Raw genomic sequence first — 13103 nt, forward strand, 5'->3', positions numbered from 1 at the left:
GGACTGGGCTAACATAACAGTACCGTCGTCATTGCCTCCCGAATACAGCCCACCAACATTCTATATCCGAATTCTCCTTATCATCGTCCCAATCGTCCTGACCGAGTAGAATATGTTCTTCCAGAATCATCAAACTTGAGGCTTCCATTGCAGATACGAATTTCGTCATCAATCTCTTGGTGGTCAAATCTCTCTGAGGAACCATCACAACGACCCTAGCATCTTTCTCCTTCATTAAGTGGTCGGTAATTGCGGAAGATAGAAGCTCGGGGTGATCATCATCATAGAGAGGATCTGCGGCAAGAACAATCTACTTAAGATTAGTCATTGAAACTATTCAAGAGCTTAGAGTAACTAACTTTAAACTGATTCTTTTGAGCAAATCGCTCAGCACTATCGTCTTCAGAACCCCACGTTAAATCTCCCGAATCGACACTCCCTCCCAAAGTCTCGATAGCGGACCGGTTCTTCTCGACGTTGTGGGCGAGATTTGGTACTATGGTTGGAAGGTCGGTCAAGACTACGTTCGTCTGCCAGATGGCAGCAGCAGCCATCCCCAAGAGCCCTGTACCTGAGCCTAATTCGAGAACATCTAATGACTGATTCAGGCCTCCTAGCTGGATGAGATGAGACAAGGACTCTTTCGCGATCTTGTCTAGCGAGCACGCGAGTAAATACGAGGACCCCCAGGTTTTCAAACCAAGGCAATCGCCAGTAATAGGAGGTTCGCGAATGATCAACTCGAAAGGAGAAGAAGCTTGCGTCTCGAGTGGCCATCTTCGTGTAATTTCACCCATGCCAGCTCTACCACAACGCTCCGAGAGACGACGACTTGCTTCATCCCAGAGCGCCTCCTTCTCATCCTCATCTTGAATCCATCCGAGATTACTCTTGATTATGCTGGACAAATAGGCAGCAACCTCTCGGCGAAACTGAGCAGCATTTTGGTAGGTCTCTAGAATGATTTTCCGCGACGTTCTAGGACTCCATATTGGAGGGTCGACCTAGGTCTTGAGGTGAGATCTCAACAGTCTTGTCGAAACGGGTGCTCTAAGCGAGCTTACCTGAAGACGTTTGAGGGATGCAAGAAGCTCTGCAGACGAGGGCTTCTGCCAAACCTGGGGGAAGTCTGCAATGGAAATAGACATTGTATTAACAGCGAACAATATCGTCTAACGTCTATCGTCTATTATTGTCTAAAAAGGGCAACGCAATGAAAGATCTATAGTTAACAGAAAGAAAAGTATTTGAAACTTGTCACCGGAAGGAAGACATTGTGGCGATAGTATGAGCGTCGTTAATTTGCATCACGTACTCAAGTCGAGTACTCACGTTAAGAGTAGAAAGAAATGAGAAGATGAGTAAAACATCCACTTGGAATTGATGGTTGACATTTTAAGTCGTTTTAAATCTTATGGATGAGTCTAGCCCAATGCACCGACTGACCATGATACTATACCTGGGTAGCTGCCGATTCAAGGAAACTGCGGCGGAGATAAAAAAGGAAGGGGAAAAAAAAAAGAGGATCACGAAATTGATGGTGTTTTTGTGTACCTAGGTACCTACCCCCCAATTATGGCCCCTTGACTCAGCTGTAAAAGCCTTTTTGATTGGTCATATGCCTGGATACTGGGGTGGTAAGATCAAGTGGATTTGATTGGTCACTCTTATCGATAAAGCAGAGCTCTCAATTGCCCCACTCACAATTTTTACCATGACTCGAAAAATCCCAAAGCTTAGCTCTTCTCTTTTCTTCTTCCTTTTTTCTTCAGCATCGTCCTCACCAACGCTGCGTTTCTGAGCTACATACGGAGAAGCTGCGCAAGCAGCTTCTCGTCAGATCTATTCTTCTTAGAGTTTATATCTATTTTATTCGCTCATGAGAAATTCGGAGTAATCTTCATCACTACCTTGTCGCCTGCCCAGCGTGGGATTGACAGGTCTGCCCGCGAGGGTCTGGCGTGATGGTTTCACACGTTTGCAAATTGGCATCAGAGACGCAGGGCCCTTCACTTCGTGTATATCCGCAAGGAGAAGACGAGGGAGCTGGGTTCCTATGGGAGAGTCATTGCGAAGATTGTGTGTGAGAACACTTGAGTGCGATACGCAGCGTGGATGCTTCATTTCTCCTTCGCGGGGGGAATGGGCGTCTATGATTCGATTCCGATTACTCTGGTGGGGACGATGCTCAACCCACACCCACACTGTAAGTCTTGTACTAATCCTATCCAAATTCAACATCACTTAAGTTGAGGATACTGCTAACAATCTGGTTAAAAATTCATCGACATAAAATTATCGCAAACTACGGACCCGTCAACTCGATCGCCAATACCCCACTCCGATTCAGGGTGTTCCCCTATCGTGATTATTCCAATTATCGTCGCCATCCTCCGCCACCTCTAAATCATCGTTATCAACTTGGATGCCTGCCTCCAGAACCGCCGGTTCAACCAGAATCTGGTCTTCGCCCTCGTCCGGATGGATGATTTTCTTGGCGTTTTGCCTTCCAACCCGGTGTATGACTTTAGCCTCTGAACTTTTCGGATCTACGAGCTTTTCGAGATTGGATATTTCCTTTACCAAGTCCGCACACGCCGCACTATCCAACGAAGATTGCGCAACTAGACCGCGAACGACATCTCCAATTATACGAATCTTCTTCAGAGCGGTATATCGAGGGTTATGGCTGGCGTGACTGTGCGGGGGCTGTGATCGAGCATACACTTCTGCAGCGTTATTAATATGGTCCAAGCATGCTTCTAGCTTCATTTGCTGGATACTGAGCTCCTCCTCGTCATCTTCGTCCTCGCCCGCTCTGTGTTGCCTGTAGTGCTCTATTCTCTCCCGCCACGTCTGCCGCAGTGTATGACCGCTGGCATAGTATTTAATCCCTGTCACCTCGTCCTCGAATTTTTGTTGGAACGCAACCCAGAACTTCTTGCTTTCGCTGATTTGACTCGCGAGGAGTTTGGCTGAGAGTGATAATTTCAATTCCATTCTGACACCGGCACTAGTTTCGACGTGAGGAACTGCAGGGGTCGGAGTACCCTCTCTTGTACCGTCTTCCGAGGAATGCTTTGATTGTGTGCTTCGACGGCCAACACTGATATCGTCATCACGACCATTATTTGCAGCAGGGTGTCTGTAAAACGGGCCATCATTGATTCTGTAAGAGGGTGCATCAGGGGAATCCGGATGGGATTTTTCGGATGCCCCGCTTACATTCCGTCTAGTTTTTTGTTGACGGAGCGCCCCGTGGTTTCCGGCATTACCATTTTTGTAAGATTTGGCCATCATGTACCAAATGTACAATATCATTACCGTCGCAGATCACTTTCAGCTGGTGATACTGGAAGCAATGCTGGGCTTTTTGTAATCATGTTGTTTGCCCATGGTTGTGATTTCTGCGTTCATTGCATGCCTCAGGTATCCAAATATCAAAGCAAAACAGCATTGAAGCGGTTTGGCATCAATCAGCATTAGCAACATCTACGAGGTTGGATGTCTTACACAATCGCCGTTTTTTCGTGGTTTGGTGTTCTCACTTTGTTGAATCGCTGGGCAATTCATTTATCTCAATTTCAACCAGTCGGTAGTGAGATTAATTACCGTACTATTACTTTTCTCTACGTCGCATGAGGATGCGATTTCACAATCCATAGCAGAATTGATCCTGACATCATACACTTAAGCCCTAGGTTAATGGAATCAATACAAACTATTGTGTTGTATTGTATTTCAATCAATATTGCTACTTCTATAGGGATGCTTTGACACGGGATTGTCACCCCTGTTTCGCTAGTCGCTGAACTGCTGTCTGAGCCAAACTGAAGTCGGGGATGTTACTATATTGAAACAATAGGACATACCGTATTCGTCGTACTTAACTCTATTATCATGATTGATGCAATCATCATTCAAAAGGGAGTTTGAATCGATACAGTTGGAAGGTACTTAGAGATACATGTACTTCGATCAGCGCCCGATTATGAGGTAGCGCATGAGGCTCGCTCCTACACCGACACCGAAGAACCATCCAATTTTTCTTCTTTCTTTTTTTTCTCTTCTACTTAATTACTTCATCAGGCAAGTAAATGCGAGATAGGTGGTTTACACAACATCTCAGCTGAGACTTTTCTTACTCATAGGATTTGTGCGTTTGTGTTACGGTATGTCTTGTTGAAGGTAGTAGGTATACCGGATTTAGTATTCCGCAGCTACGTAGAAATATTGCTTACACCGCAGGTACTTGTCTGTGGGTATTTTGCCCGGAATGAATGAAATATGTAAGGACCGTGCGCTAAAGGAAAACCCGACGCTTTGGTTCCGCGGTCCGTCACACTGCCAAATTTGTCAGCGGAGCTAGGGGATGTTAGGTAAGGTACCCAGGTTAGCCGCGCTTGGCGCCTGGGGCTTGGGGGGTTAGTTAGGTTAGGTTGGGTTTGGGGCGCAAGTTATCCTTGTTTATGTACATCCCATGTAAACTTTGACAGCTACTGTACTGTAAACTCGAAACATAGGGGTTGAGATAAGGCTCTGTAAGTTGAAAGTTTTCTTTTTGGGAATTAATATGGGTAAGGTTGGAGTTTCGTTTCTTCCTTTTTTTGGAGGGGTTTAAAAATGTAAAATGGTAGTCTATGGGTATCATTGATCCCAAGGCTGAGGCGCAGATTTTTTGTATTTTGTTGTCGCATTTCGCAGATACATCTTTGTAACTTGTAAGTACAAATAATACCATCGAAGTTTACCGAAACTAAACAATAGCAGAAGACTCAGACCCCTGAAGAGCCTCCATTGCAACCATGGTATTCGGTATGCAAGGGAAGATACGTAAGGTCAAGGCGCAACCCACGACGAATACGTTGAGCGATAATATTGGTTGAAAGCGACCTATCCTCTATCCATTCCGCTTGCCGACGGGTGGAATAGAATATGTGCATACAACCAACTATTCGATCGCCCTGGGACTCAACTCCCGTTATCGTTAGTGATCTACTGTTGTGACACCCATCCTAGAGGCGCCTGTTAGGGCGTCAGGAAGTTAGACGCAAACGCGAGAAATGTGACTAAACAATGCTACGCTATAGGACCGGTCACTGGATTCTTTCACTGGACGAAAGCTTTGACGCCTCGATGTGATAGACAGACAGCATGACTACTTAGGTAGGTAGGTAGATAGCGTCTATACGAGAAGCCCGAACGCCTCGCGCGGAATGAGGCGCATTTGGCCAAGTCTGGGCTCTTCATATTCGCCCAACGGACTCACCGAAAATGAGGCGTTACTTTGTGTTACGTTACTGAGATCAGGTAACTGTTAGGTGATGAGATGAGAACTACATGCATTATGAGGCTCTTGTGACCGTTCCTGCAGTTTGTTCCCGAACAAATATATGTAGATAAGTCGCTGGTGGTTGTAGGGCACAAGCTTGCTATTCGTTATGTTGGTGGCAAATATCTGTAGAAAACAGCCTTATACATATGCACATGTGTCTATACACACCCAAGCGCACATACAACATACACACATGCAGAAATTACACAGCAATATAGGGAGAGACAAGCAACATACTTGCATACATACACACAAAATGCCCTACATGAAACCACACTTTACCTAAGACCCGACTCTCTGGGTCCTATCTCCCGAAGGTAGTCGCACAAGATATCTCACAAGTACTGTAATCTACGGGGATATCAATCAATCAACCACATACACACATAATCAGCGCACCACGACTAGGCCCCCTATATAATCGTACGAGAACCTAGGTAAACATATTACGTGTAATATTCCATCATTTCGAACCTATAACAGCATACACCCAAGTCCAAAGCATCCAATCCTAATACCCTCCATCCCATACACATCCTCTCCATATCCACTCCCTCGGGTCAACCACACAGACGCAATCTACACCAACTTTCCTATCTATCTACCACGTATACGAGATATACCCACCCACCACCTCTACGCGATTGCTTCATTACATCTCCAGTTGCACAAAGAGCCGCAATTCCCCTATTCCCCTATCCTCCTACTGATTCTAGATCCCCAGATGCCTATCTACTTACTCCAAAGAGCGAGTTATACACACAACCAGTATCTCCTAACCACGTGTTCCATCACCACTTACCACCTACCCGAGTACGTATCTCTATTCTCCAGCAGTATTTGCTCTTTGTCCATCCAAACAATCCTCATATCCCCAACCCCTCATTTCCCGTTTCCCATCATTATCTATGCGAGTAATTCCTTACGTTATACCTATTCTATTCCCCAGTCCACAACATCACCACATATCGATCATAATCACAAAACGCACCAAACACATTCAAGTACGTATACACCACACAATCTACACAAAATCACCAAATCAAATCACATAACACAACTCCAATCATTAAAACAATCCACCCATATCGGGTAATGGTATAACTAGGTACTTAGTACTGTACTAATAGGTATCATATCAAAGCAACCACATCAAACTCCGTGCGTAAGCTAGCATCTTAACCATACCCATATCCAAGTATGCGTTAGGTGCTTTAGTTACCATGTGCCGTCAAAAAAATAATCAATGCCCTTTTTTGGTGAACCTATGCTGGTATCCGAAATGCCCGTACCGAATAAAAAAATCAAATATGGAAAAAAAAAAGGTAGATAAATCAAAACCACAAATTTCAAATAGCCATGCTGTGTTGCTGTTATCCCTGATCCCAATCAAAATGCCTCGGTTCCGGTATCCAGTAATAGACAATAAAAAATAATAAAATCGTAAAATAATATGCAATCGCCAAATTCCCCTTAGATAGTGGGATGTCCACCATTCGCTGATAGTAAAAATGCAGAATACCGCCGGCCGCTGTTCAAGAACATTCGTTCGTCGTAATAAATATATAGCGGTATCGCTAATCTCCGCCCATCCATTTGTTCGCCGGCTACTCATTCGTCGCGCTTCGTAAAACTCCCGTTCGCTCCATGCTCCAATTTAATGCAAATTGTCGTTCCAGTCGTTTCGCAAGCGCCCGTCACCCAAGCTTCCTAATTCGCCGTCACAGCCTGGGAAATCTCAACCTTCATATTGGCCAATCGTTCCCGCATTTCTAGCAGATCGGCCAGCTTATCCTCAGGAGGCTCCTTCAACCCCGAAATTTCCCAGTGCAACGCCTCGTATCGCTCGTAGAACTTTGTGAACAGTCTAGCTTTCATGAGTACGTCCTTAGATACGCGTTGCTTCTTATTCGGCGTAGACTGCTGCGAGGAAAACTGGTCGACATCCCGCTCCTTTCGCTTCTTGACCGGGTTTGCATTCGATGAGACTCCGTTTGTCACGCCATTGGTGTTGCGCTCTCCGTTGCGAACCTGGGGTTTCGATGGCCGTTGGACAGGCTGTTGGTCCTCGAAATCGGAGGCATTCGTTGGCGGCGAAGATGCGAGGGGTGAAGATTTGGCCGGTGAGGTGTTCTTGCTCTTGGAGAAATTCGAGGAGGTCGCCCCTAGGCCAGTGTTCCTCGAGCTTTGGCTGGCATCCGATGGACGATGCTTCAAAGCCGTGGTACTCGGCAATGGCTTCGGGGGCTCCTTCGGCTTAATTCGCTTGCTCAGCGGTGCCCCGGAGCTCGAACTACTGTCATCGTCTTCTCGGCTTCGCTTCTGGGCGGTTGGAGGAGGGGGTCTGACCGGAGGGCGCGGTGCTCGAACCACTGGCTTCGGTTTCGGTGCTGGAGCTGGCTTCTCCTTGGGCTTTTCAACCACCCTTTCAACCGGCTTTTCGATTCGCCTCTCCACAGGTTTCTCAACGGGCTTGGACTTCACCACGCTAGAATTGGCGCTTGACAAAGGCCTCTCGTCCCCGCTGCTCTCCGAATCAATAACTTTCTCTTCGGAAAGGTACTTCCTGCCCTTCTCTTCCGTAGCCTTAACCTTAGCGACTGGCTTTTTCGGTGCGGGCTTCTTAGGGTTGCTTGAGAAGAGGCGCTTTGTCTGCGCCTCCCGCTCGCTGACCTTCTTCGTCTTGGCCCCTACCGGCTGCGAATTGGATCGGGACATGGCCTCACCCTTCGCCTTTGCAGAGTCGGCGTCGCTCTTGTTTCCGCTATCGTCGGTCTTCTGGCTGGCAACTCTGGAGACTGGTGTGATGTTCCCCTTTGCAAGAGTCGCTTGCAGTTTGCTTAGGACGATGCCCTTGCCTCGCTCGGAAGGAGCAAGCAACCTCTCCCATTCGGGTGCCGATGTCGGAATGCGTTGCTTGTCGTACTGCTTAACCGCATTGTCGATGGCGGCCGTTCGGTCCTCGTTGTTGCGGTAACTGTAGTTCCATACGTCGAGCTCTTTCCAGTACATCTTCTTTAGGCACCATTTCTTGGACGTCGCGTCGAAGTTTGCGACCTTCTCTACGGTAGGCTTTAGGTCCCCTTCAGCACCCTTCCATACATCTGCAAGGTACTCGTAGGTTTGGTCCCTCGATGCCAGTTCATGAACAAGAATGGTTCTTTGGTTCTTGTTCTTTTCTAATAACTGTTGCGAGGCGGAAAAGGCCGGGTTCGGTGAGGCGACTCCATTAAGCGCGGGACTCGTAGGTAGTGACCTCGTAGTGGAGTTCGATAGTACACTGGCCATAGCGGACTTTCCCGCAGGTAAGGGTTTCGTCTTAGTCCCTCGTTTAGACGCGGTAGTGGTAGATTTGCTCGTCTGGAGGTTGGTAGGGGGTTTCTTTAGGATAGACATGGTGGGATTTGGGAGTCGTTGTGCCTTATTTGGCGACTCTTCGGGTTTGGTGAGAAATAAGTCGAAATTAAATGAATCAGGAGTTGGTTTGACTTTTTGTTCTCTCGACCCGAAGTGAAGGCTCTGTAGGTGAGGAAATTCGTGTTAGACCAGTTGATCATTCAATTGAGTGGTTATTCAAGCATGTCTATGTACGTAATTCTATTTTTTTTTTCTTCTTGTTGTTCCTTCTTGCGGCCGTATTAACCACCGAGGTGCTGTTTCGGCCAACCCTCAAGGTATACAGCACCTTATGTAGGTAGTAAATGTTGTCGATTATTGACAATCAGGAAAAGCAATGATGTTGACTAACAAGGAAAACAGGAAGTCAAACTTACAGGATTGCTTCCTAGCATCAATTCGATCTCTTGGCCCCCTTGAACACATTTTATCATGTCTTCAATCGTGCTATTATTCAGCGTGAGGCCGAATGCCTGTAATGGCAGGGACTCGTTCGCGTGAGGCGAGCTCTCCAAGAGGAGGCCGGCGTCAGGAATCGTTAGAGCCGACATACCGGAGGATGGTTCGGATGTCAACTATGTGAATAGGAATAGGTAACAGGGATTAATAATATACGACGTCGGTACGTCGATATCGTGAGGTTTGTTGTGACAATGGTATTTCGTATGGTAGATAGTTCTAGTTCGTCGAGGCGAGACAACCGCACCCAGCTAGACTATCGAAGAGTCCAACTTAACAATGACCCGACTATTCATGCAGCTCCGTCACATGGCTATGCTAAGGTAGATCTCTCAAGAAAATAGCCCCGGGATATGCAGGTATTGTAGAGGTGAATAGTGTGAGTGAACTAGAGATTGAGGAGGAGGATTATGGTATGTAGAGTAGAGGAAGAGGTCGAGAGAAGAGTGTCGTAAGAGAAGAATTGTATGGGAAGTACGAGGTTGTACGGAATGGTTCTCGTTGAATCTTGGTCAAGAGGAGAAAGAAGGGAAAATGAAGGCACAGATGGATGGATGGATGGATGGGGTGGGATGGTACCTAGAGGTGGAGCATGACGGGGGTGGTCCCAGGAAGCACAGGAAGTATTGAAAGTATAAGTCAAGTACCACGCTTGACTACCTACGCTTGCTTAGCTGCTTAGTTCATCCCGTCCCCCCTCAGCCTAGGGGCTAAACCTTATTGGTAAGAGTCACTTTGTGTCGCTAACTCAAAGCTAAACTAGGCTAACTCAAAGGGTTAATGTTCTAAATTTGCACTGTGAAAGGGAAAACCTTCTTACTAGGCTAACCAGGCAATAGGGGAAAGAGTTCACTGGGCTTTGGGCTTTTGCAGAAAGAATGGCCAATTTCCAATGCGCTAGGATCTAGGGAGATAAATACATTGTGAACATACTTTCAATTACTTTGAGTGGATAAAAAAGTTTTATTATATTATTGTTAGAATTAACCTTTTCTTTTATTTCTATTAAAACTTTTTTATTATGGTTAGAAATACACCTATGGAAGAGAATAGAAAAATGTCATTGTCGACACAGCCGAGAGATATTACACTGTTAGTCAGTGCCATTGTTGTTGTTATGACTGACTGACTGTATGTAGGCGATGTAGGCGTTATGTGTAGGTACCTTGATGAGTACATAGATGAGTGTAATTGATGGGTGGTTGTTAGATGTTCCTGAGTGGATAAAAAGGTACGAAAGTACATTGGTCAGGTAGTCTGGTAATACACTTTCTATGGCACAGTAGGGCAAACTTGCTACTTCAATGTTGCTACAGGGTCCAAGCACGCTTGTTCTACCACCTATCATAGCAGGTACATTCATATTCGCCTACAGGAAAACAGGTACCATAGGTACATGATAGGTACTTTCGTAACTTGGGCTGTGTGAGACAGGGGTCATGGATTTGCGGATGCGCAGATGCGTAAATAGGTACATACACGCTACATAATGTACCGTACATTTTTCCCTCGGACGAAGCATCCAGTCAGTTGTTCAACCGCGCATCATCGAGGCCATTGAAGGCTTACATGGCATTGGGCAGCACAGAGATATTTTTTTTCTCTCTTTGCTGTTGTTCGATAATCAATATGTTATGTTGTAAAGTAAATCAATTTGTCTTGCTGTGTTGTTTTATTATGATAATACCTGTAATACCTGACTGTTATTTTCTGTTTTTACCTTACTTACGTAGCAAAATACACGAAATAAGTACATGCTACGGTACATCAACATAGAACGCTTGCGAAGCGGATCTACTAACCGAACATGGGTACTCTCTTGGATACGATCTCTATTGTTACTTGTAAATTGTCCGTCCGTTTTTTCCCATTTCTATTTCTGATACAAGGAGCAAACTTTCCCGGGTCGACTACGTCTTCACATACATGCAATATAATATAATAAAATAAAATACAGTCAGTACTACCGGTAGTATGTAGTAGTATGGGAATTAGTCTAGTAGGTCCTGTAAGAATAGACAAATACATACAAAAACAAACTAGTATGAATCATTGGCCGGACCTATTTGATGACGAGAAAGTATCATGGGGAATTCAAGGGAACAACCCTGGTCTGAATAAATACGGTCTTTTTTGGGTGGCGGTACCTTTTCTGTTTGTCTATTTGTCTATTTGTCTATGCTATCCTATTCTATTCTATTATGTGTGTCTGTATCCATGTCTATCTACCATGTCTATGTCTGTGTGCAAAAGGAGATAAAATAGAATATAATAAAATAAAATAAAAAAATTAAATAAAAATGCTGGGGGCAACATTGAACAACCCCCCGAGGCCTAAATTACATCATTTTCCCAACTTGGGCGCCAGGACCTCCTTTAGCATTAATTGTATCGCAATTGCGGCTCGTTACAAGACAAATACCTACACACATGTCTATCATGTATGTTGCCTCTGAATAACATGGCAATGCTATGGTAGGAAGGAGGGCCAACTCATCACTAGTCTCCATTTCATCTCAAGTGATAAGTGACAGCCTACACATGTGCTCGGTGAATGACGCCGTTGTCGAGGACCTGTTGACTTGGGTCGATACACATACGTGCGTACGTACTTACATATGTAGGTAAGGCATGGCAGGATGGTATCAATGGGCAAACTATGCATCTTTGCTTCGTTGTCAGGCCCAAATACGAGGCGAAATAGGATATTCGTTGTGTTGTTGTGTTGTTGCACTCGATCTTTTCCTGTGTTGGAATTGTGCCTTATACCTACGGACGTAAAGTAGATGAAATAGTTTTTTTGTCGTCAGATGTGTTGCGTGTATGTGCGTGTGTGTGTATAGACTCCTCAATGCTACGTTCTTTTTTTGCCATGTCGACATATAGGGAGTAGGGGACTATGGTGTGGTTAGGTACCTTACTTCTTACATAGACAGGCTGTGTATGTGTGGATGATATGTTTGTAGGGTCGGTAGGGTGCCTCATATTGCAGCATGATTACTCGATATGTACCAAATTTTTCAGCAATTACTTGAAATGTCCTAACGGGATCCAAACGTAACTTTTCCCCGGGTAACCATTGCTTGCGATAACTCATAAAAACTAACTCATCGCCGGGCAATGCGGTGGTCAGCAGATTATAAATGCAAGTTACATACAAGAGTATTCTTCTGCGCGCCTGACGACTCCTTGGTGTCCTTGGCTAACCAGGCTGATAATTTTCTAATGGCTGGGCTTCTGTGCGAATGAGCGTTGGCAGAGGTGAATTATCCCTGGGAGATGGGTCATGGACCCCCCAAAAATGGTTCGCCAACCGCGCTGACATGCAGGGCATTCGAATCCCGATTGGGTATGATATGTCATGTCATGACGGGCGATCGAGACAAAGTCCAACAAGCGGCATGGAGAGAAACATAAAAATTTACCACCTACCTACTGCACCTACTGTATGTCCCAGATCTGACTGAAACAATACATAAGAGCTTATGCTCTGCAGCACTTAGACTCTTGTTATTTCTTGTTCGTCTCCATGGTGGCGGCGACTGTGCGTATTACCCAGTCTTAAGACTGTACCGCTTGCTGTCACCAACTGGAACCGAGCAGACGGGCACGCCGCAACTTCGGATCATTCCACCAAACCTAAGGACCTAAGGGATCCCTCCAGGTTTCGGCCCCCTTTAGGATTATCGACGTCCCATGAACCGAGAAATCCTAAATAGCATAAAAATGTTTCAAATGGAAATCTGCCTTGAAAATATGTACGTATGATATTTATATTAGGACATTTACTTATTATTACTTGGGTATCAGATATTGTCCTTTTTGTATCATATCCGCATGTTCACACCGCCGTGGACAAAGTAAGGAGACCAATAAGTATTTATGTATGTAGAAGAAGAAGAAGAGGCGGCGA

General features: G+C 45.4%; 3 protein-coding genes across 3 annotated transcripts; all 3 read right to left on the reverse strand.

Annotated features, from left to right (window-relative positions):
- Positions 1 to 28: 28 nt before the first annotated feature.
- Positions 29 to 1148, reverse strand: F4822DRAFT_433990 (putative methyltransferase-domain-containing protein; the record flags this gene model as incomplete). The annotated part of the gene is made up of 3 exons (XM_051461929.1): positions 29 to 310; positions 360 to 1004; positions 1065 to 1148. 3 exons carry the CDS (start codon positions 1146 to 1148, stop codon positions 29 to 31), a joined length of 1011 nt encoding a protein of 336 aa, XP_051309815.1.
- A 1198-nt stretch (positions 1149 to 2346) lies between these two features.
- Positions 2347 to 3297, reverse strand: F4822DRAFT_433991 (uncharacterized protein; the record flags this gene model as incomplete). The annotated part of the gene is made up of 1 exon (XM_051461930.1): positions 2347 to 3297. The coding sequence occupies one exon, from the start codon at positions 3295 to 3297 to the stop codon at positions 2347 to 2349; it is 951 nt and encodes a 316-aa protein (XP_051309816.1).
- Positions 3298 to 6587: 3290 nt separating this feature from the next.
- Positions 6588 to 9131, reverse strand: F4822DRAFT_418442 (uncharacterized protein). The gene is made up of 2 exons (XM_051459530.1): positions 9109 to 9131; positions 6588 to 8854 (listed from the first exon to the last, which is right to left on the reverse strand). The coding sequence occupies exons 1-2, from the start codon at positions 9124 to 9126 to the stop codon at positions 7046 to 7048; spliced, it is 1827 nt and encodes a 608-aa protein (XP_051309817.1). The 5' UTR covers positions 9127 to 9131; the 3' UTR covers positions 6588 to 7045.
- Positions 9132 to 13103: the final 3972 nt, after the last annotated feature.

This window comes from Hypoxylon trugodes (assembly GCF_022578975.1).
Source record: "Hypoxylon trugodes strain CBS 135444 unplaced genomic scaffold F4822scaffold_10, whole genome shotgun sequence".
In the NCBI taxonomy this organism is placed as follows: domain Eukaryota; kingdom Fungi; phylum Ascomycota; class Sordariomycetes; order Xylariales; family Hypoxylaceae; genus Hypoxylon; species Hypoxylon trugodes.